Source organism: Acanthochromis polyacanthus, chromosome 7 (genome assembly GCF_021347895.1).
Source record: "Acanthochromis polyacanthus isolate Apoly-LR-REF ecotype Palm Island chromosome 7, KAUST_Apoly_ChrSc, whole genome shotgun sequence".
NCBI classification, from domain to species: Eukaryota; Metazoa; Chordata; class Actinopteri; family Pomacentridae; genus Acanthochromis; species Acanthochromis polyacanthus.
This window is the reverse complement of record NC_067119.1, coordinates 36586915-36614874: the sequence shown is the minus strand read 5'-3', so window position 1 is coordinate 36614874 and position 27960 is coordinate 36586915. Positions and strand designations below refer to the sequence as shown.

General features: G+C 39.7%; 1 protein-coding gene across 2 annotated transcripts; it reads left to right on the top strand.

Annotated features, from left to right (window-relative positions):
• The first annotated feature begins 61 nt into the window (after positions 1-61).
• Positions 62-25513, top strand: ydjc (YdjC chitooligosaccharide deacetylase homolog). 2 transcript variants are annotated; one of them, XM_051950718.1, is made up of 7 exons: positions 126-181; positions 1805-1846; positions 2882-3057; positions 8932-9091; positions 15510-15609; positions 22054-22231; positions 23415-25513. In XM_051950718.1, exons 3-7 carry the CDS (start codon positions 2894-2896, stop codon positions 23740-23742), a joined length of 930 nt encoding a protein of 309 aa, XP_051806678.1. In that variant the 5' UTR covers positions 126-181; positions 1805-1846; positions 2882-2893; the 3' UTR covers positions 23743-25513. The 2 variants fall into 2 exon arrangements, with proteins under 2 accessions (XP_051806679.1, XP_051806678.1); XM_051950719.1 differs by lacking the exon at positions 1805-1846 and having other exon boundaries at positions 62-181.
• The last annotated feature ends 2447 nt before the right edge of the window (positions 25514-27960 follow it).

Below are 27960 nucleotides of genomic sequence, written 5' to 3'. Positions count from 1 at the left end.
GCTGCTGCTTCAGTGCTGTTTTGCAATTGTTCTTGCAAACTCGCTCGTGTTTGCTCCGGCAGAGGGCGCCATGTTCCGGTCAGCTGCGCTCCAACACGTCAGCGCCGGTCGGAAGTAGAGCTCACTTCCACCGCGCCTGTAGGCTTCGGTTATATATGGACACCCGTGTGTGATACAATGGGTAAGATTAAATTTTATTTCAAACTGTAAAGTAATATTGTGTTCTTTAACTGTAAGGCACCAGGACGAGACTGCTGCAGTTGTTAGCGGGTCACAGAGAAGCGCAGAGGACAGTGAAGCAGCGAATTAGTGTCGTCTTAGTGTCTGTTGATGTTGGTAGAATGTAAGTAGTTTAAACTGAGCGAAGCCGGTTCAACCAGCTGAGCTATTGGTCTGTTACGGGATGTTCACGGTGGGTCTTCAGCTATGCATCTGGTCAAAATGCAGCTCTGCCTTTGCCTAATTTCCAGTTTAGCTTAGTTTTTGTAGGGTTAACGCTGAAACTGAAAAAGTCTGTTGGAATTGTAAAAGTCCTATAGTGTGAGCGCTGCTTAAAGTGACAGCTGCAAAGTGAAGGTCGTAACTGTTGTAAGTCACATGCATTGTTCTAATTCACTTACGGGATATTTTAGGTTTTTAGACTCCACTGTATAGCTGAATTTACAACACAGATTACTAATCTGCACATAGTCTATAGCGCTTTCCAGATATGGAATAGGCAGCGTGCAGCTGCAATGTATAGTAGCAGCCGTCCTCAGGCGTTAAGCTACAGCAACCTGTAGCTGATTAACTGTAGCTCATGCTATATGTTCCCACCGTTCCGTGACAGCTCACCTGTCTGTCTAGATTTTAACTGATCCTGTCTCTGTGTCAGGAATAATTTATTAACAAATGTATTATAATTATTGTTCAAGTTCTTGGTGTTATTCCATGTGCGCAAAATCAGGCAACTCTCGCTTATGAGACATTCATTTGCATCCCGCTGCTGTCTGATATTGGAGGTATTTAATCAAACCACTGGAAGCAACAAACTAAACTACTGCTCTGGTTTAAAATTTTGTCACAAATGTCATTTTTGGTGAGTTTCATTAATCTCACCAGTTACAGACTGTGTCTTCATCGCAGTGAAGTTTTATTTTATTTATATGGACATGTCAGTTTCTAATAGATGGAAAATTGTAGAGAAAAGGGAAGGAGAAAGTTGTTGTGGCAGCAAAATGTATTTTTTGCTTTCTGTGAGATATATACATATATAATATATACTTCAATATGTTGCCAACTAACATCCAGAAAAGATTTGGAAAAAGATAAAGCAAGTATAACTTAAAAGGAATAGATCTCTCTCTCTCTCTCTCTCTCTCTCTCTCTCTCTCTCTCTCTCTCTCTCTCTCTCTCTCTCTCTCTCTCTGTATGTATGTATGTATGTATATATATATATATATATATATATATATGTATGTATGTTGTATATGTGTGTGTATATATATATATATACACACACACACACACACGTGTGTGTGTGTGTGTGTATGTGTGTACACATACAGTCATGGAGAAAATTTAGATAACACAAGAACAACAAGATAAGGGGTTGATTGAATTTGCTAAATCAGCACTGGTATGTTTCTATAGGTGTTGCTTGCTTAATGCTAGGACTATATGTACAAGTCACATTACGCTTAACACACAGTTACTTTGATTATTTGACGGACTGTCTTGGGAGGGCAATATGTAGGTGATTTGCACAAGCCCAGTTTTTGCACAAGCCCAGTTTTTTCTTATTCATACTCAAATCTGTTTTCAGAGGCTGCCTCTCTTGATACAATCGAGTACACAACCCACCCAGGTCAGTGCCTGTACACCCTGATGATCAGGGACTTGGCAACAGTTTTTATCTACACCATTGAGAACTAGCTATTGACCACAAATACCGGTTAGCTCATACAGCTGCTGTTGGATTACATTTTGTACCATGTTTGTAAGTATGTGTGTATTGCAATAGGTAAATTATATGTGACTTTTTATGTGTATTCATGCACAAAGGATACTATCTTCCATGTTGTGTTTTCTTTTCACTGGAATGCACTCCTTACATAGGTGAGAATGATGGTAAATGTTTACCTATAGACCCTTTTTGGATGGGAAAGACTATCTTAGTGTGGATGGGAAATGACACTGGAGTGGTAAAAATATGTTTTAAGATGGTACATCAACAGTGTAGGCTTATCTTAAGAGGTTGTAAAGGTGTTAGTGTTTGATTTCTAGGTGGTTCCTGTATTTATCCAGGACTGATAACCACCTAAGCCAAAAACCTGCAGGCTCATTCTGGCCTTTATGGTCAGTGAATGACCCGCCTGCATCGGCTGGAGCCTTTGGATTTCCTTTTGAACCCAGTCCGTCTACTGAGACCCATGCCATGTATATTTAGCCAATCACTTTGGGTGCTCAGAAAATTTTCTCATGCACTACATGCAGTAGAGCAGCCAGTTCCAACTGTCAGTCATTTGAAGCAGTTACTATATGTTCATGTGCAGTTTTATTTGTCAGGATTTTGTTATCATGCACGTGGTAGTGAGGTGTGGTAGAAAAATGTAAGAAAGACATGAAGTGAAAACACATCTGGTTCAAAAAATAAAATATTGCACTGTGGCAAAATGTTTATTGTTTAATGTGTGTGCACTAGAAGGTTGCTGTTTCCTGGCCCAAGCATCAGGAGCAATTTGAGGTTTAGCTTCATGCTCAAGGATGCTTTGGCCTGTGGGCAGGGAGGGCCTTCCAGAGCCTTCTTCAGACCATATAGACTAATTAAAGGACAACTGGAATAACAGTTTTAGTCACCCTAATGATCCGTGTTAATCTGTCTCCTGTGTGTCCACCACAGAGACCAGCAATAATGCCACAGCTCAGAGTGATGCTGGTGGTCACGGGAGATGATTTCGGCTACTGTCCCAGGAGGAACCAGGGGATTGTGGATTGCTTCCAGGCTGGAGGCATTTCCAATGTGTCACTGCTGGTTAATGCCTTTGCTGCCAAAGAGGCAGCAGATCTTGCTAAAAGGTAGCCTAGTCTTACACTGAATACAACTAAAACACATTTCAAATCTACTAAAAACAGCTAGTGGAGATGTACCTGGCCCTGTATCCATTTGTTGTTCTTTGTTGTATTTTTCTTGCTGCCTCACATAGCTGACAAAGATCTATTGTTTGATGTGGCACAGACACTTTCAGCGCTTGAGCTTCAACAAAACCTGAGAGCAGTTAATATTTTAGCCATCTAAGATAAGATAATCCTTTATTACTCCCCATGTCAGGGGAAATTTCTCATGTTACAGCCGCAATATACAGTAAATAATTCTAACAAAATTTATATACAAGCATGAAGGATGAAAATGAATAGAGTATTATTACACTATAAATAAATGACATCAGCAAAAAGTGACTTGTGGAATAAAATGTAAAAGTGGAAAATGACAGCAGTGCAAGGAAGACAGACATGTAAGACTGTTAAATTGAACAAATGTAAGAAATGCCAAATATATTACTATTATAAAGCCAATGATTTTTTATTTAAAAAAAAAAAAATCAATGCATGACTATTGAATAGCCATACAAAATAGGCAAGTATTTTTGAACCAAGATCTTTTATCTATTTTGAGTGGTGCAAACAACAACCTGACTGATAAATATAAAAATGAGAAACTAACCATCTGTGTGAACTCAGTGAAGCTATAGCTCAAGGTTAGTTACTCATTCATGCAACCATCAGTGATGTGGACCTGCACACAGTCCAACATTTAATAAAGTCAGACTCAGTGTTTGATCAGTTATAGTTTTATATCCCTGTGCAGTAAAACAGCCATTTTTGTTTCACAGTATATTGTGGTTGAGACTGGCACTTAATTCCAATGTTGAATCCATTGTTTTATTTGCAGGTTTTGCAGTTAAACTCTCTGAAGCACAGAGACTAAAGAACAAAACATGTGCAAATACTTCAAGACCGGACAGTAAACGTGTTGTACAATGGTGCTTGAGTTTGAAAATCCCTGAGAATTTTCTACATTTCTGCCTAAATATGACCTCAATCATTGTATAGAATATTGAATCATTTTCAATATTATATACAATGCTGTGAAAAAGTATTTGCCATCCCTACAGATCTTCTTTTGCATGTTTGTCAAACTTAAATGTGAGCTGAACAGATTTTAATAAGAAAGATATACCAAGAAAACATAAAATTTTAATTTTTTAATGATGTCTCACCCTTTGTGAAAAGGTAATTACCCCCTTAGCTACCAGTCTACCAAATGACCAAATTCATTTGGTAATTTGATTCAGTTTCACCAGCCACAATTCCTGCCAGGCTTGTTGAATCTAAACATTTAAAAAGTTTAAGTTTTAAAATGACTTAAGAAAATGCACAATCCAGTTTTTAAATGATTTTTTAAAAAGGAAAAATGCTGCCCAGCCCAGCTTGCCCTATGTGGGGGAAAAGAAGGAAAACAAAGCCCCTTAGCTACCAATCTACAACTGTGTCCAGTTTCACCAACCACACACAGATTCTGGTGCTAGGCTAAAAAATTCAACTGATAAGTCAAGTTACCACACTGTACAGTCATTTGTAAATCAGCAGTACACCTCAAACTGCACACTGTAGATGGAGCATAAGTTATCATTCACAACCATGGACTGCCACAGTTCACATTACTGAAAAAAAAAAAAAGATTGCAGATCAGTCATGATTGCAACCAAGAATAAAGTCTTCAGACAAATAAGGGGGGCTGCACATCAGCAGAAACTTGGTAAGCTATACAAATAGTAAACAAATTATGTAAATGATCATCAAAACATGCACAGTGATAATTCCCATGCACCAGAGACAATGCTCCCTAGCAAACACACTTTCAGAGATGCCAGCCACAAAGATACACTCCCCTCCAAAAGTAGGGGAACAGTGAGGTCAATCCCTTTTTGTTGTAGACTGAAAACATTTTAGTTTGACATCAAATAATGAATAAGAAACACAAGATCAACATTTCAGCTTTATTTCCAAGTATTTACATCTGGATCTGACACCATTTAGAAGGTAGTGGCTTTTGTTTGAACTCACCCATTTTTCATGTGAGCAAAAGTATTGGAACATGTGATTGACAGGTGTGTCCCATTACATTGATTATTCAAACAGATTGTACCTATACACTGCGTCTCAAAAATTTGTTCTCCCCACTGGACAACATGTTTGTCACCAAAATGGGTTACACCTGGTCAATCAGGTACTGTTTGGTTGTTTGTCTGGTCAAACTGCCGGGTCCCAGAAGATAAACAAAAAACAACTTGTTAGCAGGTAGCTGAAGCTGTTGGCAGAAGTATCCACTGGGTGCTGAAGTGGTGGCAAAGTTACAACAATGGAGTGTCCTTCAAAGTCTTGCCTCACTCAGGATGTCCATTTGTCACAAGTGCAAGTGCCGAAGATCTGATGAGAAAGGACAAAAGACACCAGTCATGTGACTCAGTCACATCTTGGAGAAGATGTTTCTAAGAGCACTGTGCATAGTTATTAAACAAACACTGGGGTGGAAAGCTTCCAAGAGGCAACATACCCTGAAACTCAAACTGCAAAAGGAGAAGAGACTGGCTTTCACAAAGAAGTGCATGACTCCAACTACAGAAGACTGGGAAAACTTGATTTTCTCTGATGAATGCCCACTGTACTTATTTCTGGCACCCAAAAGCTAAAACCGTATCTATGCAGATGATTTTGAAAAAGTACCATCTTCTGAGCAAGTAAAATTCACTGCCCATTCTATGGTTTGTGGGGCTGTGTCTGCTTCAGATCTGAGCTGCACATTGTGCCTCAAGGTACAACTGTTAATGTACAATATTATGCCAACAACATTCTAGGAAAGGTACTACTTCCAGTTTTAGCCAGGAGGGGAAAACCCCCCCACAAAAAAACGCATTCTGTGGCTAAACGGAAATGGCCACTTTACTCCCCTGACCTCAACCCAGTTGAGAACTGTTGGGGAATCCTGAACAGTCACATCTTTACCAGTCCACCACGAAACAGCTCAACTCTAAGGCTGTGTGGGAGTGAGGAAAGATAGAACCATCCACACTCAAACTCCTCCTGCATTCCATGCCTGAAAGCTGTGATCAAAGAGGGGGAAACATGGCCTAGCCGCGCTAGACCCCATGTTCTGAAGGCACGAGGGTCTAGGCACGCTCGACAGGGAGGGAGGCGGGCTAAAAGGTTGTCTATCAAATCCCTCTGCAGCAATTGGGTAGGTATACAACCAATCAACGTAACGAATAGGCTGACGTAGTTCCTAGAGCACCGGCGGATTGTGACTAAGTCCCATTAGCTTCCCAACCAGCGGAGCCAACTGGTGTATTAAGGATTTGCCATATCCCGTCGGCATAAGTCCAAATACGTCTTTCTTCTCAATGAAACACTTCAGTGCCATCCTTTGTTTATCTTTCAAATTGAATTTTAGCTTCAAATCTTTAAGGGCTGTGGCCAAAGCCGAGTCGAAAGATAACTGTTTATTGTGCGCCGGTTGTTTCTGTCAGAATCGTCGCGCCTCTGTCGTCACTTTGTTACGCCCGCCTTCTGACTCTACACTTCATGGTAATTCGTCTGGCCAGTTTTAGGAGCATCCAGCCTCGAGCCTTATGGAGGGTAACTAGACCCACCCTGGCAGAGAATTAAATTCGTTACCGTGGGTTGTCTAGCGCGGCTAGGCTAGGGGAAACACTGGTTATTGAATAAATTGCATATTCAGTCCTTGAGCTTTGTTTTTCTGGAAAGATTGAACCTTTGGGACACGTTGTAGTTCGCGTAACCAACATGAAAACCAGAGAGCTGTCTATAGGTGAAAAACAAGCAACTCTGAAGCTCAGAGAAGATGGAAAATCAGAGCTTTTCCACAAACATTGGCGATAACCAGTACAAATACTTGCAATATCCTGATGAAGAAAGAAACTACTGATGTACCAAATAACAGACATTGAATGAGTAGACCAAGAAAACAGAAGCAGTTGACGACAAACATTGTGAGGAAGAACCTATACAACTGTCCGTGACATCAGCAACAACCTCCGGAGGGCGGGAGTGAAGGTATCACAATCTACTGTTCACAGAACACTTCATGAACACAAGTACAGAGACTACACCAGAAAATGCCAACCACTCATTAGCAAGAAGAACAAGAAAGCCAAGCTGGAGTCTGCCAAAAGTAAAGCACAGAGATGAGCCTCAGAAATTCTGGGACTCATTTTTAGAAACATGAGACAAAGATGAACCTTTACCAAAGTGACGGAAAGACTAAAGTTTGGAGAAAGAGGATCTCCTCATGATTCCAAACCGACAAGCTCATCTGTGAAACACCGTGGAGGTAATGGCTAGGGCTAGCATGGGTTCTTCTTCAGACAACAACTGAAAGAGGCTGCAATAAAAGCATCAAAAACCAAGAATGCAAAAGTTTGGTGATGTCCATGGTCACAGGCTTGATGCAGTTATTGGCAGCAAAGGGTTTGCAACTAAATATTATGCCTTATTCACTTTAATCTATTGTAAGTCTATCTGTTCCAATTCTTTTGCTCACCTAAAAATTTGGTGTTCCTTTACAAATAATGCTATCTTCCAAGTTGTGTATCAGACTCAGATGTACATACTTGGAAATAAAAGCAGAAATATTGATCTCTTGTCTCATTTTCATCATTTGATGTCAAGCCCAAATGTTTTCAGTCTAGAGCAAAAATGAAGGAATTGGCCTCACTAAATAATAGGGACATGTAGTGATAAATCAACTGTTGACCCAGTTTTCAAACAAGTTATGAGTGAAACTCATCCCCATCCTATTAAAAGGAAAAATAACTGTCCAGACATGCTCTTTAGCAATGGCAGTAGCATAGGTCTTTATGATGTCTAATAGTAATATTGTGTAGACATACTTATTACTCGATGCATCATACAGAACTTCCAAAACCTGTGCAGTCTTGTAACTATTACTGAACGACATCAATCAGGTACAATTCACAGAGTCTACATCCGATATCACCATGTTTGTGTTAAAAGTAGATTTTCAACAGTACAATAAAGTCTATCTTGACACAGAATACTGAGAAAACAAATGCATGTTCAGAATGTGTGTCTGGTTACAATATAGCAAGTCACTACAAAACTGTAGGTTATTAAAATATGAAAACACCAAGAATCATGAGCATAACATTAGTAAAAATAATTTAAAGTTATCTTTTACTTAAAGTTCATCTCCATTTGACTTAACCCTTAAAAACTTGTGTACATATCAATATCACATTTCTAGAACATTTTTCCCTTAAAATAATCCCTTAATATTGTGAAGTATTTACTTTAGTCCACCAAACCTGTGAAGTCCCCACCTTTTACTCCACATACCTCTGTCCACTCACAGCACTTCAAACACACCACGTAAACTGCAGCTCAGCGCGAACATTGTAAAACTGCTGCGTTATGGTTTACAAGCTGCTGTATTGGTGGAATTCAGCCATTCATACTTGAGAATAAAGAAAAATTATACAGAAACTCCCACCCTGCAAGCTGATAGAAGTGGTTCCTTAGGTTCATTGAAATCCCAGAAGCCTAAATTCCTTTTGCACTGACTGCTGTATCCCATTAATGACAATACAAACCCTAGATGGTGTCGACAAGATAAAAATTAGATTTTTACGAGAGGATATTTGATATTATTTTTAATTATCATTTACATCACCCTCAATTTCAGTGTGTTTTAAGTGTGCTAAAATGTTGCATTCATTTACAATCAATAACCAAATATCTGACACCTTAAATGTTGATTTTGACTGTTAAATTTCTTAGTTATGAAAAAGCAAACCATTATTGGCCAGCACTACAGAACATGAGATTGATTTGTTTTTGTTTGTTTTGAATCAGACACAGCATCCCCATTGGCCTCCATGCCAACCTGTCAGAGGGCATTCCAGTGTGTCAGAGCCTCCAGCAGGCCTCCACACTCATAAACCAGCATGGCGTCTTCCTGGGGAAGATAGGCTTTCGGCAGGCCTTGGAGAGAGGCCAGCTCAGCATGAAACAGGTACACAGTATCAAAGCCCAAATCATTACACATCTGAAATCATATAGTCATCTTATATGACAGGGAGAGCTTTGTTTAGCTCTTTTGAGTGTACACTTGCATAATGGCATATAACAACTGTAGGGTTTTCGTGGTGTAGACCTCTATGACCCAAACGACATCAAAGGGCAAAACATGATGAAACAATAAAGAGCAGCCAAACAGTAAGGAGTTTTGTTCCAGAGCTCCAGATTTTACTGGTTTTCACATACAGAAATGCATAGCTCACCAAACAAACAGCAGAACAAAGGAGTCCCCCAGGTGCACTGGATTGTGACAGACTTCAGCAGCATGAGAGCTTCACCCTGACCACCTCCTTCTCACACACTGCACTGATCGCTTACCTGGCTTTATGCAATCTCCTCCCACCACAGTGACACTACTGTGACCTGCCCACACTTCTATTTAAAGCATAAATTCATATAATTTGCAATAATTTAAGCTTAAAATACACAATGCAAATAACTACAGTCTGATACATATGAAAGAAAACACATAATAAACTTAAGAAATACTAAACAAAGATCAAACTCAGCAAAATCCCCATATAAGTCCTCCCCTCTCTCGTCTCTGATCTCTCAATTCAGCCTAATCAGGTGAGTGACAACTGCTGGCATCCCAGGGCCACATCCTCATGTGTGCACTCCAGGAAAACACGCCCTCTGATGTGAAGCTCAAAGAGAGAGAGAGCAGTTAACATCCATCCATCCATCTATTCTCTATACTCCGCTTTATCCTCACTGAATTATTGCACCCATATATCTGAGGAAAAAATCTGTAAACTCTATAAGACCACATCAGAAATGAAAGACAAAAAGTTAATGGCTGATACAGTTAAGTGCTGGTGCAGGTCACAACTGTATGAATACCACATGCCACACATGACTTTTAGACCGGGGTGTCAAACTCATTTTAGTTTAGGGACCAAATTCAACCTAATTTGATCTCAAGTGAGTTGCAGCAGCAAAATCAGAGCATAATAACCTATAAATATCCACAACTCCAAATTTTTACCTTCACCAGGAGGTTATGTAATCATCGGAGTTTGTTTGTCTGTTTGTCTGTTAACAGCATAACTCAAAAAGTTATGGACGGATTTTCACCAAATTTTTACAGAATGTTCGGAAGAGGAAAAGTAACAATCGATTAGATTTTGGAGGCGATCCGGATCACCGTCTGGATCCAGGATTTTGCGGCCATCTCTCAATTGTACAGAGTCCTTCAAAAAAATCCTGGATCCAGACGGTGATCCAGATCACCTCCAAAATCTAATCGATTGTTACTTTTGCTCTTCCGGACATTCTGTAAAAATTTGGTGAAAATCCGTCCATGACTTTTTGAGTTATGCTGCTAACAGACAAACAGATGGCCTGACGGAGGTCTGTGCTCTCCGAGTGCTTTTCTAGTTTCCTTTGCTTTACTGCAAAAAAGCACAATCTGAAAATGTTCACATTTAGCGAACTATCTTCTTACAAAACAGGAACAACCTGAAATTTCGAAAGATAAATTTCAGAAACATTATGCCTCAGTTTATCATTTGTACATTACAACTTGCAGATCACAGAGTATCTACACACGTGGACAAAATTGTTGGTACCCCTCAGTTAAAGAAGGAAAAACCCACAATTCTCACTGAAATCACTTGAAACTCACAAAAGTAACAATAAATAAAAATTTATTGAAAATTAAATAATCAAAATCAGCCATCACTTTTGAATTGTTGATTAACATAATTATTTAAAAAAACAAACTAATGAAATAGGGCTGGACAAAAATGATGGTACCCATAACTTAATATTTTGTTGCACAACCTTTTGAGGCAATCACTGCAATTAAACGATTTCTGTATTTGTCAATGAGCGTTCTGCAGCTGTCAACAGGTATTTTGGCCCACTCCTCATGAGCAAACAGCTCCAGTTGTCTCAGGTTTGATGGGTGTCTTCTCCAAATGGCATGTTTCAGCTCCTTCCACATATGTTCAATGGGATTCAGATCTGGGCTCATAGAAGGCCACTTTAGAATAGTCCAACGCTTTTCTCTCAGCCATTCTTGGGTGTTTTTGGCTGTGTGTTTTGGATCGTTGTCCTGTTTGAAGACCCATGACCTGCGACTGAGACCAAGCTTTCTGACACTAGGCAGCACATTTCTCTCCAGAATGCCTTGATAGTCTTCAGATTTCATCGTACCTTGCACACTTTCAAGACACCCTGTGCCAGATGCAGCAAAGCAGCCCCAAAACATTACTGAGCCTCCTCCATGTTTCACCGTAGGGACAGTGTTCTTTTCTTCGTATGCTTGGTTTTTGAGTCTATGAACATAGAGTTGATGTGCCTTACCAAAAAGCTCCAGTTTGGTCTCATCTGTCCAAAGGACATTCTCCCAGAAGCTTTGTGGCTTGTCAACATGCATTTTTGCAAATTCCAGTCTGGCTTTTTTATGAGTTTTTTTCAGCAGTGGTGTCCTCCTTGGTCGTCTCCCATGAAGTCCACTTTGGCTCAAACAACGACGAATGGTGCGATCTGACACTGATGTACCTTGGCCTTGGAGTTCACCTTTAATTTCTTTGGAGGTTGCTCTGGGCTCTTTGGATACAATTCCAACGATCCGTCTCTTCAATTTGTCATCAATTTTCCTCTTGCGGCCACGTCCAGGGAGGTTGGCTACTGTCCCGTGGGTCTTGAACTTCTGAATAATGTGAGCCACTGTTGTCACAGGAACTTCAAGCTGTTTAGAGATGGTCTTATAGCCTTTACCTTTAAGATGTTTGTCTATCATTTTTTTTCGGATGTCCTGGGACAATTCTCTCCTTCGCTTTCTGTTGTCCATGTTCAGTGTGGTACACACCTTTTCACCAAACAGCAGGGTGACTACTTGTCTCCCTTTAAATAGGCAGACTGACTGATTATGAGTTTGGAAACACCTGTGATGTCAATTAAATGACACACCTGAGTTAATCATGTCACTCTGGTCAAATAGTTTTCAATCTTTTATAGAGGTACCATCATTTTTGTCCAGGCCTGTTTCATTAGTTTGTTTTTTTAAATAATTATGTTAATCAACAATTCAAAAGTAATGGCTGTTTTTGATTATTTAATTTTCAATAAATTTTTATTTATTGTTACTTTTGTGAGTTTCAAGTGATTTCAGTGAGAATTGTGGGTTTTTCCTTCTTTAACTGAGGGGTACCAACAATTTTGTCCACGTGTGTACAAAGGAACAAAGCATTTAGTCACAGGTATCTGGGACTGAAGAATATAGAATTTTACTTTCTGATAAAAATTACAAAAGTCAGACAAAAAAAAGACCAAAAAAACAACAAAAACAAGACAAAATATTGCAAAAATGTGACACAAGGTGACAAAAAAATGGATAAACAACAGAAGTGAGACAAAACAACAAAAACGATACAAAAACACAAGGGAGACAAAAAAGAAACACAAACCAACAAAAATGAGAAACAAACAACAAAAACATGAGACTAATGACAAAAGTCAGACAACAAACAAGACAAAAAAACAAAAACAAGACAAAATATTACAAAAGGAGACACAAAATGATAAAAGAACGATAAGCAATATGGTATTTGACTTTATAATCAAAACAATTTATCAAGATCTAGAAATTATTTTAAATTTGCAGTTTTACAAATTTACAATTTGCAATCATTTTTACACTTTAGAAAGTCATCCCATGCTGAATTGTACCCTCTGACAGGCCACATGTTTGACGCTGCTGCTTTAGAGGCTAAAGCCATGTAGTTAAGTTTTAAAAGATATGCATAGTAGATATAGTTGAGTTCAAGTCTAATATTTGGTTCAATAGATTTACTTTTAGCAAAGAAGTTATTGAGCATGTAGCATTCAGTTGTTTGAATGCATCATTATAAAGGTGAGTAAAATAGAAATAAATATTTGGAGACATTGTATGTATGTCATTATGCCTAAACCGTTCCCAAAAGATCCCGCTGCACCTGCATTTTCAATGACAGAAAATGTAATAATTGCACTCACTATACAAAGAGGTTTGTATTGAGCAAATGAAGGACCAGGGTATTAGTCACTCATCAGGTAGACAAGCAGCCTTTGTCCAGAGTTTGCATCACAGGTAGCCATATAGTCAGGTCCATAAACATTTGGACATTGACACAATTTTCAGCATTTCAGCTCTGTACTACAGCACAATGGATTTGAAATGAAACAATCAAGATGTATTTTAAGTGCAGACTTTCAGCTTTAATTTGAGAGTATTTACATCCAAATCAGGTGAACAATGTAGGAATTACAACACATTTTATATGTGCCCTCCACCTTTTTATTCTTTACATCCATCAAATGTTTACGGACCTGACTATATGTCTGGTCTGTATAGTTGATAGTATTTTAATCTATGCCATCTTTACAATTATGGCAATGGTGGGTATTATATTATATTATATTTTTTACCAACCAATAACATTGAGCACTGCAAAACCCAAAATGTGCTAAACCTTTAAAAAATACCTCCTCAGCAGGGACTTTTGGAAGGTTTAAACGGTGTTCCTGGGACAACTTAGACCGAGGTTTCTCTGGTGGAAGGTGGAGGAAATTACTTCCTCGGAAGTTTCTTAGTTCCTAGTGGAAATTGTCGTGAATGGAATGTAGTTTGAAATGTCTGTCACGGCTTGTATAGTGAAGTCATGTTTATATTGAGTCATTTTGCATTACTGCTGTGTTGTCATTTTTTAGAGTCTGATCAACAAAAGGGGCGAGGATCATCTTGGGACCGTGATGTTTGTTATTATTGGGCTGTCGTTTCTGGATGAATTCTTATTATTATTATTGTTATTATTCCAAATAAATGACATTTTTGAGGCTTGAGAGGTGCTCATCAATTAATGAAACATTGCAAATACAAATCCATTTTCCCATTTTCTACTGTTGTACTTTTTCAAACTATTCCTAACTGATTACTAAGTAATCAAATCGACTACATTTACTCAGTGTTGTGTAAAGACCTTTTTAATGTAAAATTACTACAATTCTGAATTTTGAATAAATGCTGTTGAGCTTGCAGTGTGGCAGATGTCATTGTTTTGCCCTGAAAATGAAAGGTTTGTGTGTTGTGTACCACCATACATACAGTTGTTGCAAGTTTCTAATTTCTGTGGTAAGTGATAGTTAGGAAGGTGCATAGTTGCTGCCAGCACATGCAGGAATATGTGAAGGCCAGATAATCTCATTATTGTTGTTGTTTCCACAAATGGTTTACATTTTGGTGAGCTAAAGGAGATTTGCAACTGTTGTTACTTTGCACACGCATCAAAAATTTACTTGTTTTATAGGTGTTGTGTAACTTAAAAAAATCTTACATGCATAAAAAATAACAGTGCTTCAAAATCAATATTGGTGTTTCACATTGACACATCCCAGCCTGTAATAATACTAATACTAATAATAAATCCCATTAGCAATTATTTTCTAGAATTTTTATAGAGTTTTTCCATAAAAAAACGACATGACTTAAACAAACTGGCATTAAAAGTGATAAAAACCTAAAATAAAAATGAATGAATATTTGATATTTATAATCAGGACAAATGTAGATCAAAAGAGATAAGTCACCAAAAATGAAAAACAATATTAATATATATTGTTTTACTGGCATTCTTTTTGATGTTGACATTTTTGTCCTTCAGGACCTCAGTGTAACGTTTTAATTGACGCCTCAGGGTTAAGACCTTCGCGATGCTAAGCTGTGATGATTTTAGTTGTCGTTGATGGTATTTCCGTGACTTTGTGGGCAATAGTGATGCTTTGCCATGGAACAGGAAGTTGTTCAAACTTAGACATACTTTGTCCAAGCTTCCCCAAACTTTACAAGTTTGGTAAGAGTCCCCACCATGAAGTTATTGTCCGATGAATATTGAATCCTAATCACCTACTGAAAACAGGATGCAGGGATTCTTGTGTGACAAACATCTGATTTACATTACATTACATTAACATTGTCATCGTCTGGTGCACACTTAATATACAGCAATATATTGCATGCTTGGTGCGTGTTTTCTATTGCAACAAAGTGAGTATGGAAAGGATCCGAAACATTTAATGCATGATGTTCACTGCCATGTACTCAAGTAATACGTGATGTATTACTCGGTCACATAAGTGCACAGCTGTATCAGTCAGCATCCCACCAGCACACACAACATTTATGAAGATGCACAAACTTGATACTCACTGCTTTCAGGTTTCCTGCTGAAGGTTTATTTTGGTGACACATTGCAAGCTAACAAACAGCAACCTCAGGCAAAGTAACTAAATATGCAGCTACCAAGGGAAATAAAAGGAAGTCATGTTTCTCCATTATAGTAAATTTCAAGGTGTATTTCTCTCACCAGGTGGAACTTGAGTTAAGGGCTCAGGTCAGGCTGTTCATGGAACTAACAGGTCACCTGCCTCACCACATGGATGGGCACCAACATGTTCATGTGCTCCCAGGTAAGCAAAAATAGATCATGAACACAACACAAACTCTCTCTATTACAGTTTTTCTCGATTGCTAAGACACATTCCTGGAAAGTTGCTCTCCTTTTCCCTAAACTGTGAGCACAAAACCCAATTTTCAAACTACATTCACAAAACCTCTGACTCTTCTTGCAAAACCAAACTTTCACCCCAAAACAGTTCAATCTGTGCTCAAAACTGAACTTTGCTGTCAAATCATGCCTCAAGTCAATCAAAATGAAATACTCTACTGAGTAGTCAATAAACACGACATAGAAAAAAGGAAAACGCAAAGCTCAGGACACAAAGAGGTAGAAATAAATATTTATTTAGGCTAAATGTATGTTGCAAAAACAAAATACCTGGGCATTTGTAACACTTGTACATAGAAAAAAGAATCTGCAAAAAAAAGAAATCCTGTGCATTTACATGTAGCACTTGTACGTAAAAATAAAGCACAAAAATTTACAAATGAAGTACAAAGAAAAGAAGTGCATTACTCTACCACAGCATCATTTCTCCATACTGGGTCAGGCCACAGGACTTCATCTACATCACAGGACACATTTTCTCTGGCCAGGCAACAGGGGAAAAAAACCCTGGCCTGCCGTATCCATGCTCCTTCTTCCATTGTAGTGCCTCACAAACCAGTGGTCTGGCTTATATGTACCCTCACATCATTAGCCACAAGTGTGATCAATTTTCAGTTGTTATGTTCAACCGGTGACGCCTGAGCTTTAACTGTGTTTGACTTTTGCCACCTGTGCTCACCATTATGCAACACAGGTGCATCACAATGACAATGTGTTGACAAGGTGTGTCTAAACAGGTGAAAAGGGCTTATGGTTTTGCCAAAAGAGTGACTGATTCAATAAGTGGGTTCAGGCAACTGAGAATTTGGTTTAGACAATAGAGTTTAGTGTTTTAGCAATTGAGAAAAACTGTATTCACTCATCTACTAATAGCAAATACTTGGCCCAACAAGCTACACATTTCTCACTAAGTCAATTGAAAATTAAAGCTGCATGCAGCTTTGAATGGGTCCTCACACACTCACCTATGTTGCTATGTGGCATACGTCCAAGTGTGGTGTATTTCAGGGTGTGGCAGAAATTTCAAGGTGTTAAGACTTAGCTGAACAATTTCAAGAATTTCTTGTTTCTAGCAACGGTGTGTGCAAATATAATGCCTAAAACTTCCTGTTATCAATAGGTGGCGCTATGACTATGACTCACTTTTGGATTACCACCGTCTTCAGGCCTGGAATCTTGTCCAGGATATGAAATTTTGGCCAGATTGGATCATGTGTTACTGAGATATAAACACTTCAGTTGTCTTTCTGAGGCATGGAAATTCACCATGTTGCCACAGACAACATGGTTTGACATTTGATGAAACCTTGTAATTTTCAGTGTCAGCGTCTTAAGGCTTTTGTCACCACATTTGAGGTTAATATGGTCAACTGGCTGCAATAGTACATCAAAGTGTAAAATATGCCATTTCCTTTTGCCAGCAGGTGGCACTATGACAGTGAATAGATATTGGCATATGGATGTGATCAGAGCAGGACTCAGACCAAACATGTAAAGTTTGAGGCAGTTTGGAGCAGGTAGAGGATAATTAGACAGCATTTTCTCTTGGAGTTACCCCCTATGAGCAGTCACTCCTAGAAAATGAGCAAAAAATATCAATAAACATTACAGTTACAGCAAAATAGCACACATCCTGTTGAGTTTAGAGTATGGGTACCACTGTCTTTTCTGTGCACCTTGATGCACTACATATGCCTACCAAATTTCAGAATCAGAATCACTTTTATTTGCTAAGTATGTCACGGGTTGACTAGGCAGACCCGAGCAGAGAGCCACAACTACCAGAACCGGAGAAGTTGAAAAAGGGTTTTATTGTACAAGAATGGATATGGCTGGAGTGCAGGGACCGAGATGCAGGACCAGGGGTGCTGGTGGAGGGAGGATGTGGCCGGGTGGGTCTGGGGCCGGGGATCGGCGGTTGTCCGTGGTCCGGGCGGGACCGGAGCGTCGCAGATGCCTGTGGGGGATCCCTGGCGGCCAGACGTCAAAGGGCTCGGAGTTCGAAGGAGGAGGAGGGGTTCGGAGGAACGAGACATAGCACTCTGACGATCCGGGGGGGCCGAGGTGTAGGATTGGCCGGGCAGAGACGGCGTCTCGCCGGTGATGTTCCGGGAGGGGCTCCTGGAGGCAGGGAGCAGCCGGTTGGCTGTACGGCTGGGAGGGAGACGGGTCGGGGGCTCCAGGAGGGGGGTCCAGGCGGAATGGGGGATCCGAGTGGGGAGGGGACCGGTGCCAAATGGGTTGGGGGGTTCAGGTGAGGGTTTCAGGTGGATAGGTTCCCGGGCAGCTGGGTCTGGAAGAAGGCAGGAAAGAGATACGTTAGGAAAACGTCACATTTACAACACACTATCTGGAGGCTAGAGAGTGAACTGACAGGCAAAGTCTATTTCAACAATCTGGCAGGGTGTGGAGTGTTGAGCCGGTACTTATTGCCAGGTGAGTAATCAGGATGATTTCTTCCAGCTGCCCGGGACTTGTGGAGGAGGTTGATTACCTGAGTGGAGGACGGCTGTGAAGCCGAACTCCACTCAGGTGCCGTGCTGTGAGGGAAAGCAGAGGAAAAGGGATGGATGGGAGACAGGAGACAAGACAGGGAGGAAAAGGATAAGGGAGGGGGTTTTGTTTGGGATGCCAGGTGGGGAGGGATGAGGAGAGGGCCCTGACAAAGTATGTGGGCACATACAAGGAATATGACTCCGGTATTTTACAGTACACGCTTATACAAGACACATAGAAAATTAAATAATAAACATATATTATGTAACAAAAAATATAAAAAATACTAACATAAGTTTAACATTACGTAATAAGAAAGATGAACATAACGTAACATAACATGACATAACGTAACATAATAACATAAAGTAACTTAGTTTAAAGTGATCAGTGGAAATGGTGCATTTCTGGAGCTTATGTACATGTTATACCAATATAGATCATTTTTATTTACACAGTATATACAGAATGTGTTTAGTTATAATTTTATTTTTTATAGGACTGTTTGTTGAGGTTATGGATGTTTATGTTCATGATTCAGACTGTGACTGGTTTCAAATGTTCATCAGAGGAACAGCCTGTGGAAAGAAACTGTTCATGTGTCTGGTGGTTTTGGCGTACAAAGTTCTGTAGCGCCTGCCGGAGGGGAGGAGGTGAAACAGGTTATGTCCAGGGTGTGATGGATCTGCAGTGATGTTGCCTGCCCTTTTCCTGACTCTGGACATGTACAAGTCCTGGAATGGAGGGCAGGGTGGCACCGATGATTTTTTCTGCAGTCCTGACTGTCCTTTGCAGTCTGTGTAGATGTAGATGTAGGTGAAATGTCCTGCCCATAGTAGATGATACAAAATTTGCAGGTGGTGCTATGGAGCCATTTTTCCACACACATGTGCAAGTCCCATAAAATATCAATTTTTGTGCCAGTTCTGATGTGTGTGCAAATTTTCTTTTGTTTTTGAGCATGTTTAGGCCCTCAGAAATGCAATTCTTTTGGCAAAATAAGTCCTGATATTCCAGTAGGGTCCTACGCACGGTCAGTATTCAGGCCGTGATAAACAATGCAGAGATTGAAGAACATTAATCTGCCTTTTTTGAGACGATGGGTTTATTTCACATGACACATGCTGTCCCACTCTGGGAGGTTACACATGATATTCCCATTTCTAAAATTTGTCAATCTTAAATCAAAATTAAGTGCTGTTTATATCACCTCGTGCTTTTGTTGAAACATTTAGGTTTCTTTTCATTAAATTTCCAAATCAGAAATAGTGTATACAATGGCAGGGATTACATGTGGCAGGTAGGGCCAGCCATCATGGGTATTGCAAAGAGAAACAACTGCTGAGTCACTAGTTGCTATGGTAATTCCCGCTTCTCCTGGAGAGAGAAAGGAAAAAACACACAGTTTGTGTCCAGTGAACATTGCAGACAGACACTTGATAAAGAGCCTCAAAAAGACAGTCACAGTTTAAAGCAAAATTCTTGTCTTACACACAGTTTGTAAGTGAAAATCTGTAAAAAAAATAAAAAATAAAAAAATAAAAAATTTAAATAAATATCCATCCATTCTCTATACACCGCTTTATCCTGCTGGAGTCTATCCCAGCTGAAGGCAGGGGACACCCTGGACAGGTTGCCAGTCTGTCGCAGGGCGACGTATACAAACAATCACACTCACATTCACACCTTCAGGCAATTTAGAGTCATCAGTTAACCTCAGCATATTTTTGGACTGTGGGAGGAAGCCAGAGTGCCCGGAGAAAACCCACACATGCACAGCGAGAACATGCAAACTCCATGCAGAAAGATCCCAGGCCCAGGCCGGGATTTGAACCGGGGATCTTCTTACTGCAAGGCGAAAGTGCTAACCACTATGCAGCCCCAATTAAATAAATAAATAAATAAAATAAAACAAACACACTGACACCATTTCAAACTTAGCAGCCTTGTTCATAGCATTAAAATGTAATCTGTACATAGAGCATAGGATTTCAAATAAATTGTGTATTAATAGTTGTTGAAAAAATCTATTGCAGTTCTATCATTTTCCACTTAGTGGTGCTGCAGCCAATGGAAAGCATTGCATTGAGGACTTGGTGCTTTACCATTCAAGAAGTAAAGATGAACATGTTGAACAGCAGCCCTGTGACAGACTGGTGACCTGTCCAGGGTGTCCCCTGCCTTCGCCCGAGTCAACTGGTATAGGCTCCAGCACCCCACCAACCCTAGTGAGGATAAAGTGGTGTATAGAAAATGGATGAATGGATGGATGTTGAACAGCTGAAACAGCCTTGAAGGAAAGCATACATCAACTATGAAAACTTCCTTAGTGCAATTGCTTGCAATCTGCTTTTACCCTGATCATTGCATCTTGTGGCTATATTACACTGCTCAAAATAATTAGGTAAACATTTTATCATCATATTGTAACACCAACTCAACTAAACTTCTGGGATATTGATCTGTCCAGTTAGACAGTGTAGGTGATTGTGAATCAGTTTCAGGATAGAACAGGTGAACAGGAGAGGCAAAGGCAAGACAATCCCCCAAAATGGAATGGTTTTGCAGGTGGTGTCCAAAGGCCATTTCTTTCTCCTTTTCTTTCCTGACAGTTTTTTTCACTAGTTTTGCATTTTGCTGGTGCTTTTTTAAACGCTGGTTGCTCCTCCAGGTTGGCACATCTATGCATGATATTGCAAGAAGATTTGCTGTCTACCACAACAGAATTTGCCAGAATACAACAGAATTGGCAGGTTCACCACTGGTGCCCTGTTCTCTTTACAGATGAGAGCTGGTCGCACAGACCTCATCTGCTCGCCAGTAGTACCCTGTATACTGCCAGGTGTCAGGATGGAATCCTCAGACACATTATCAGACCTTATGCTGAGGCAGTGGGCCTCTGGGTTCCTCCTGGTGCAGGACAAAGCCCAGCCTAATATGGTCATAGTATGTAGACAGTTCCCAGATGATGAGGGCATTGATGCCATTGACCTGTCCTCACAATCTCTGTACCTGAATTCAGCTGAGCACCTCAGGGACATTATGTATTGATGCATCCAGTGCTGCCCAGTAGCACCAGAGACTATCCAGGAGCTAACTGAAGCTTTGATTCAGGTCTGGCCAACAATCTCTCAGGATACCATCCTCAGGAGTATACCCAGATGTTGTCGGGAGGGCATACAGGCATGTGGGGGGCATAAACACTCTTGAACTGCATCATAAGCTATGATGAAATTCATGCAAGATGGATCAACTTGTGATTTAAATTTTTCACTCTGATTTTGGTATGATTTTGAATTCACCCCTCAGTGGGTTAAAATTATGGTTTTCTCAAACATTTGTCCTCAATTAATTACACAGTGTATATCAAAAAAGATTTTCAGCTTATATATTTGAAGAGTTCATTTGCAAAAACAGATAACTCCGTTTTGATAAATTTTCAAAAAAACTTTTTTTATTGTTTACTTGAGATAATATCAGTCAAACTGAAGTTGAGTGGATTTGACTCAGTAGAAAAATACATGACAAAATAGAGAAAAATAAATTATTAGTGTTATTATTATTATTGTCTCAAGTAAACAATAAAAAAATGAGTTTTCTGAAAACGGAGTTACCTGTTTTTGCAAATGAACTCTTCATTTTGTTCTTTAAGATCTGATGTGTAATTTCAATCTTCCCTTAATTCTTTTGAACAGTGTATTTATTGGTCATCGAATTAGTTTTCAGTAGTTTTCCACTGATTGACTAAATGTTTCACCTCCACATTTAACATTCAAATTCATGATTGATTGTTAAGTTGATGTGAGTGGCGAGAGTAGTGATGTTGATGTAGTGTGTGTGTACTCTGCAGAAGTGCGTGAGGTATTTGCACAGGTCCTGTCAGATCTCAGGATTCCATACACCCGTGTTCCAGTGGAGCCAGGATTACACAGCTGTCCATGGCTGCCAGCACACCTCAAAAGATTTTACATGCAGGTGGAGAAGGACGCTCTGGACTCCATTCCTGTCTTCAAACGCTACGGAATCAGGTCTGTGTGTGTGTGTGTGTGTGTGTGTGTGTATGTGTGTGTGTGTGTGTGTGTGTGTGTGTGTGTGTGTGTGTGTGTGTGTGTGTGTGTGTGTGTGTGTGTGTGTACGTGTTTATCTATACCGGTGGGGACTTGGTGGGGACTTTGACCTGACTCCATGCTATCTCGGTAGGGACTCGTGTCACGGTGGGGACCAAAAATGAGGACCCCAAGCGGGGAAACAGTGTTTTCTTGGCCATGTTGTTGTTACTGAAAAAAGTAAAAGTGCAAAAAAGTTTCTTTAGGCTTAGGCATTGTTTTGGTCTGGGTTAAGGTTAGGGTTAGGGTAAGGGTTAGGGGTTTGATATGAATGGGAGTCAATGGTAAGTCCCCACGGAGATATAAGAACCAGACGCGTGTGTGTGTGTGTGTGTGTGTGTGTGTGTGTGTGTGTGTGTGTGTGTGTGTGTGTGTGTGTGTGTGTGTGTGTGTGTGTGTGTGTGTCTACTGCTGGCTTCTTCATAAACAATAAACTATACACAGAAACCATGCATAAGCAATTTGCACTACACCACCAGGTATTTATAGAAACAGACGATGTGGACAGCTAGAGTGTTGTGCGATAAAGAAGAAATGAAGAAATATGGTTTCAGTTAATCACGAATGTGCTTCTTTGTTTTGCAGCTGTTTTATGCTATTATGGTGTTTGTTCCTTTCTTTTGAACTTAATGCTGTTAAGCACTGTCTGCAGTCTGTTTAAATATGAGCTTTAGCAACTAAATAATAGATTACCTTGCCAATGTTTGATGATGATGATATAAATATCCTAGCTGATGGTGGTTTTCAGATAAATATTATGAATTAATAATAAACACTGTTATACATGTGCGTATTAGCTATGAGTGTTTCCTCCTTTAAATGCAAACATTACACATTTCTACCATTCTGGAGAAACCACAATCGCTCTACTATGACAGCTGCTCAGCATTCAGTACTATTGAAAATAAGTACAGCCACGTGTTCTAAATTAGTGTCAACAAGGTAATGAAGATTGATAGCATCCTAAGTGGCACAAAGATGCCAGTTAGGGAAATATCAGTCAGTCTGTCTCTTTAGGTCAGCTTCTCACCATTAAAATTATGTGGTGCAGGATCCAATGGCTTACAAACATTAAAAATGATCTAATCCGTTTCGATGTTCACAGGTGGCCAGATGTGTACCTGGGCCTGACCACCATGGGCCAGAACATGTCCATCCCCAGCCTACAGAGGGCCCTCAGCCACGCTTTGGCTGCAGGGCCTTCAGGTACCTCCAGCAGTGCATCAGGCTCTCATCAGCCCATGGTCACAGCAGAGCTTATGGTTCACCCAGGCTACCCCAGTCATCCGCACGAAGGAGGCTGTGGAGAAGGACCTGATGACTTCTCCCAGTCAGCGGACAGACAACATGAGCTGAGCGTGCTCAGAGACCCGTCCCTGCTGGCCCTCTACAGCCGAGAGAGAGTACAGCTGTGTGCCTTCAAAGACCTCTGACTACTGTTGTCTCAAAAAAACAAACATGTATGTATAATGTGGCTCCAGTATGAAACAATGTCAAGAGTATGTGATGTAGATCACTCCATATGTCTAGGAAGGAGTAATGATTTTAAACAGTCCTTCACCTCAAAGCACTCACATGTCTATTTTCAGTAACTCAGTAGACAAGTCTCTCCATCTATGTGAGCTCTCAGAGTGGAGTCTTTCTCACTTTGACACTAGCACTTTTTTAAAAGATAATTCAAAAAAATATTAGAAAGGTTTTTAAATGCTAACAAATAAATTATTATTGCTAAAATCATGAAAGATTTAATAACAAACATATTTAGTTTTTTTCAATTAAACAATGAAGGCACCATCAAGCGATCGTACTGAGTTACTGTGGTTAGACATGAAATGAAGTCAGGACTTCAATTTTCTGGGAACTCTTGTAGTTGAGCATAAAATGTGCTCGGGGCTTCTTCACATTCCTAAGTACATGTGACTGTTAAGCACTGAAACACTATGAAAACTACTGTAATATATGAACTACAACACCAGAGACCATGTTAACAAGAGAATAGACCAGCCACCACACAGCATAGACCTTTGACCTCAGCCATCTTTGAACTTGGCTTTCATTTTTGTCTCAGCCACACCTTTAAACTTTTGTAACTCTTGTACATTTGTGAAGCTGCCATGTTGATGAAATCAGTCCCAGAAGGTGAAAACAATACAGCTACACTATCACCGCTGGAAGACATATATTTATGCACCAGATAAAGATACTTGCCCATTATTCATTAATATTGGGTTGAGTGGGCGACCCATAAACAGGGCTATAGTCCCTGTTTATGGCCCTTTGCTGCAGGCCCTGAACCTATTATTCCCACCCTTACATTCCTGTCTCTCACTGCTGTTCTGTCAATAAAGCCAAAAAGGCCGAAAAAAACCTTCAAAAAATAAAAAAAAATTGGGTCTCACACCAATCTTTAAATTCGACTTTCCGCTATAGACCTGTAAAGTCTGACAAGTTTGCAATGTGATCGTGCTGACAAAATCTGGCCATTATTAATCAAAATTGGGTCAGCCTCCTGCCAAAGCTATATTGCCAGATCTCAGACTTAGCTTGGGAACTTGGAAAGTATATGAAGAGTTAATTTGCAAAAAACAGATAACTCCATTTTGATAAATTTTCAGAATTTTTTTTTTTATTGTTTACTTGAGATAATATCAATCAAACTGAAGTTGAGTGGATTTGACTCAGTAGAAAAATACAAGACAAAATAGAGAAAAAATAAATCATTAGTGTTGTTATTGTCTCAAGTAAGCAATAAAAAAATGAGTTTTCTGAAAATGGAGTTACCTGTTTTTGCAAATGAACTATTCATATTGTTATTATTGATGAAAGATGTACCTGCAGATGACCTATCTGATGCTTTTTTGTTTGTTTGTTTTCAGAAATGTGGCATATAATAAGTCCATCAGTGAAAAAAAAATGTTGATTGTAAATTAATGGAAGGATGGGTAATAGGGGCCAAGCTGTGTGTCTGGTTGTCATCTAGGATGCACCGATGATTTCCAATAATCTCAGGTTTTAGTGTGTCTTGACATCAATGATCTGTCGCATTACAGTATGTTTGTAATATTTAGAGTTGTCTGGATTTTTGAAATCTTATATTTTGAGTTTCTGTTTAGGCTCTTTTAAAGCATTGCTCAGTTTGAATTCAAAGACTATAACTGAACTGCTTCCAATCCAACAGAGGGAGCTAATAAACGGTGTCAAACATTTGGTGTTCTCTTCTGTGGTCTGTTAATTTTGAAAATCTACTCTTACTGCACTTTAGCAGGCATAGCAATTGATGATGAAGAATATTTAGGAACCTAGTGTCATAAATATTGGAAATTACTCAGGCGGGGAAGTGCTTGAGTTTTGATGTCAATGACAGCCATATTTTTCTTGAGTGTATTCATCGAGATAAAAGAGCACAAAGGTGTCACTAGTTAAAAAAACAGCACATGCTTTGTTATAGATGTACAGCTCGAGCACCAAAAACTGCAGAATATGTAAAAGTACTGGAACATGTTGGAATGTGTGTTGTGCCAGACTGATGTCACAAATGCTGTTACAATATTAGAGTGTTTAAGTCGCCACATCACTTCTACACCTACTAAATGCTTCTTGCAGTGTCACCCCTGTTTAGCTGAGGTGGTTGTAATCCTTTTACTGCAATTTCTGAGTTTGCGTGTCGCCTCATGTGAAAGACAAATTTATCACATTTATTGGAAATCCTTTGAAACAAGGTTAACAACATGCTAAAGTCATGATGGTCTCATTTCTGTGATGGGAGCATAAAAGACTTCTGCAAAGGATACAGCACAGATACAACTATGAATCCTTGTTCAAAGCTTCTTTGAGAAGCCTCTTCGTTCCTCTAGATACCTTTTAAGAACTGAGCCATCCTTCAAGAGGCACACCAAGATCTATTTTCATGTCACAGGAAGAATGGCACAGGACGGGAGTGACAATGGAAGCTGAAAATGCAGTACAGCCTGACATGTAAAGCATTATGATTGAAATACACTGCCCGTCCAAAAAGTCACACACTGTTATTTTATTGAACCACCCTTACCTTTGATTAGGGTACACATTTGCTGTGGCATTGTTTTGATAAGCTTCTGCACTGTCACAACATTTATTCCTGTCCAGAGTTTTATAAATTTTGCACCAAGGTCGTGCATTGATGATGGGAGAGTTGGACCACTCTGCAAAGTCTTCTCCAGCACATCCCAAAGATTTTCAGTGGGGCTGAGGTCTGGACTCTGTGGAGGCCAATCCATGTATGAAAATGATGTCTCATGAACCACTCATTCTCAACGTGAACCCCATGAATCCTGGCATCGTCATCTTGGAACATACCTGTGCCATGAGGGAAGAAAAACTCCATTGATGGAAAGACGTGGTCATTCAGTATCTTCAGGCAGTCAGCTGACCTCATTCTTTGGGAACATAACGTTGGTGAACCTGACCAACCCCAGATCATAACCCTGACCCCACAGGCTTGTAGGCACTGGCCATGATGAGTTCATCACTTCATTTGCCTCTCTACTCATCCTGATGTGCCCATCACTTTGGAACAGGATAAATCTGGACTCATCAGACCCCATGAATTCCTTTCATTGCAATCTTCATGCTCCCTAACAAACTGAAGAATAATGCGTTGGATGGTTCTCTACCCAGTTTTTGTAGTTTCAGCAATCTCCTTAGATGTTGTGTTTGCTTGATGCAGGCCAATAATTTGACCCTTCTGAAACAGATTAGCATCCTTTCCATGACCACATGATGTCTTCCAACATGGTTATTTAAGAAATGAGAATCTTCTCACTGTGTCAATTATGGTTAAATAACTTGTTGCGGGCAGAAGCACATTCATCACTGCAGTAATTGTCCAATGGAGGCTCTTACCTATTTGCTCAGTGAAGTCTAGGTGGTGCCTTTTTTGCATTGATTCAGCTTTAACCTCCTCATTGTATCAGTGCTTGGAAATAATGTGAGGCCATCTGCCTAAAAGCTGAACCTGAACCTGAAGTAGACCTTCCAACAGGATAATGATTCTCAGCACACTAGCAGAGCCTCTACGTATTGGCTGAAAAATAAGAAATGGACGGGTTTGGAAAGTCCTCCTCAAAGTCCAAATTTCAGAGAATGTGCTAGCTTCTAAGGTGTTTCATTGTCTGAGTAGGTCAAACACGACAATAATTTTACGTGACTGTATGCTACTACATTGCTACTGTCTAGAAGAATGCCTCTGTACATTTTGTTGAATTAACTTACAAGTGAGTTAAAGCAAGAAAGAGCATAATTGTTATCTGCATATTTTGTCCCACACCTTCATGGCATAAAGCCTAAACTGAAATACCTACATCTATTCATATTCCATATTCAATGTGGCTTCAAATTTTAGTTACAATATAATCTCACAAATGACTACCGTTTAAAATAATGTCACATGGATGGGATCCATAGTAAACATGATTTCATATGGGAAAAATGAATAAGGACTATGGAACCAGAAAATAAGCTTCTTCAAAAAAAAAAAAAAAAAAACTACCTTAGACTTTAATGTTATGGGCTCTAGAAACTTGACTGTTGAGGTGGGAGTTTTGTGACACTATGTAGGAACTGTATAATGAAACATGTTAATTAATCTCAATCAGTTCATTTGATATCTACCA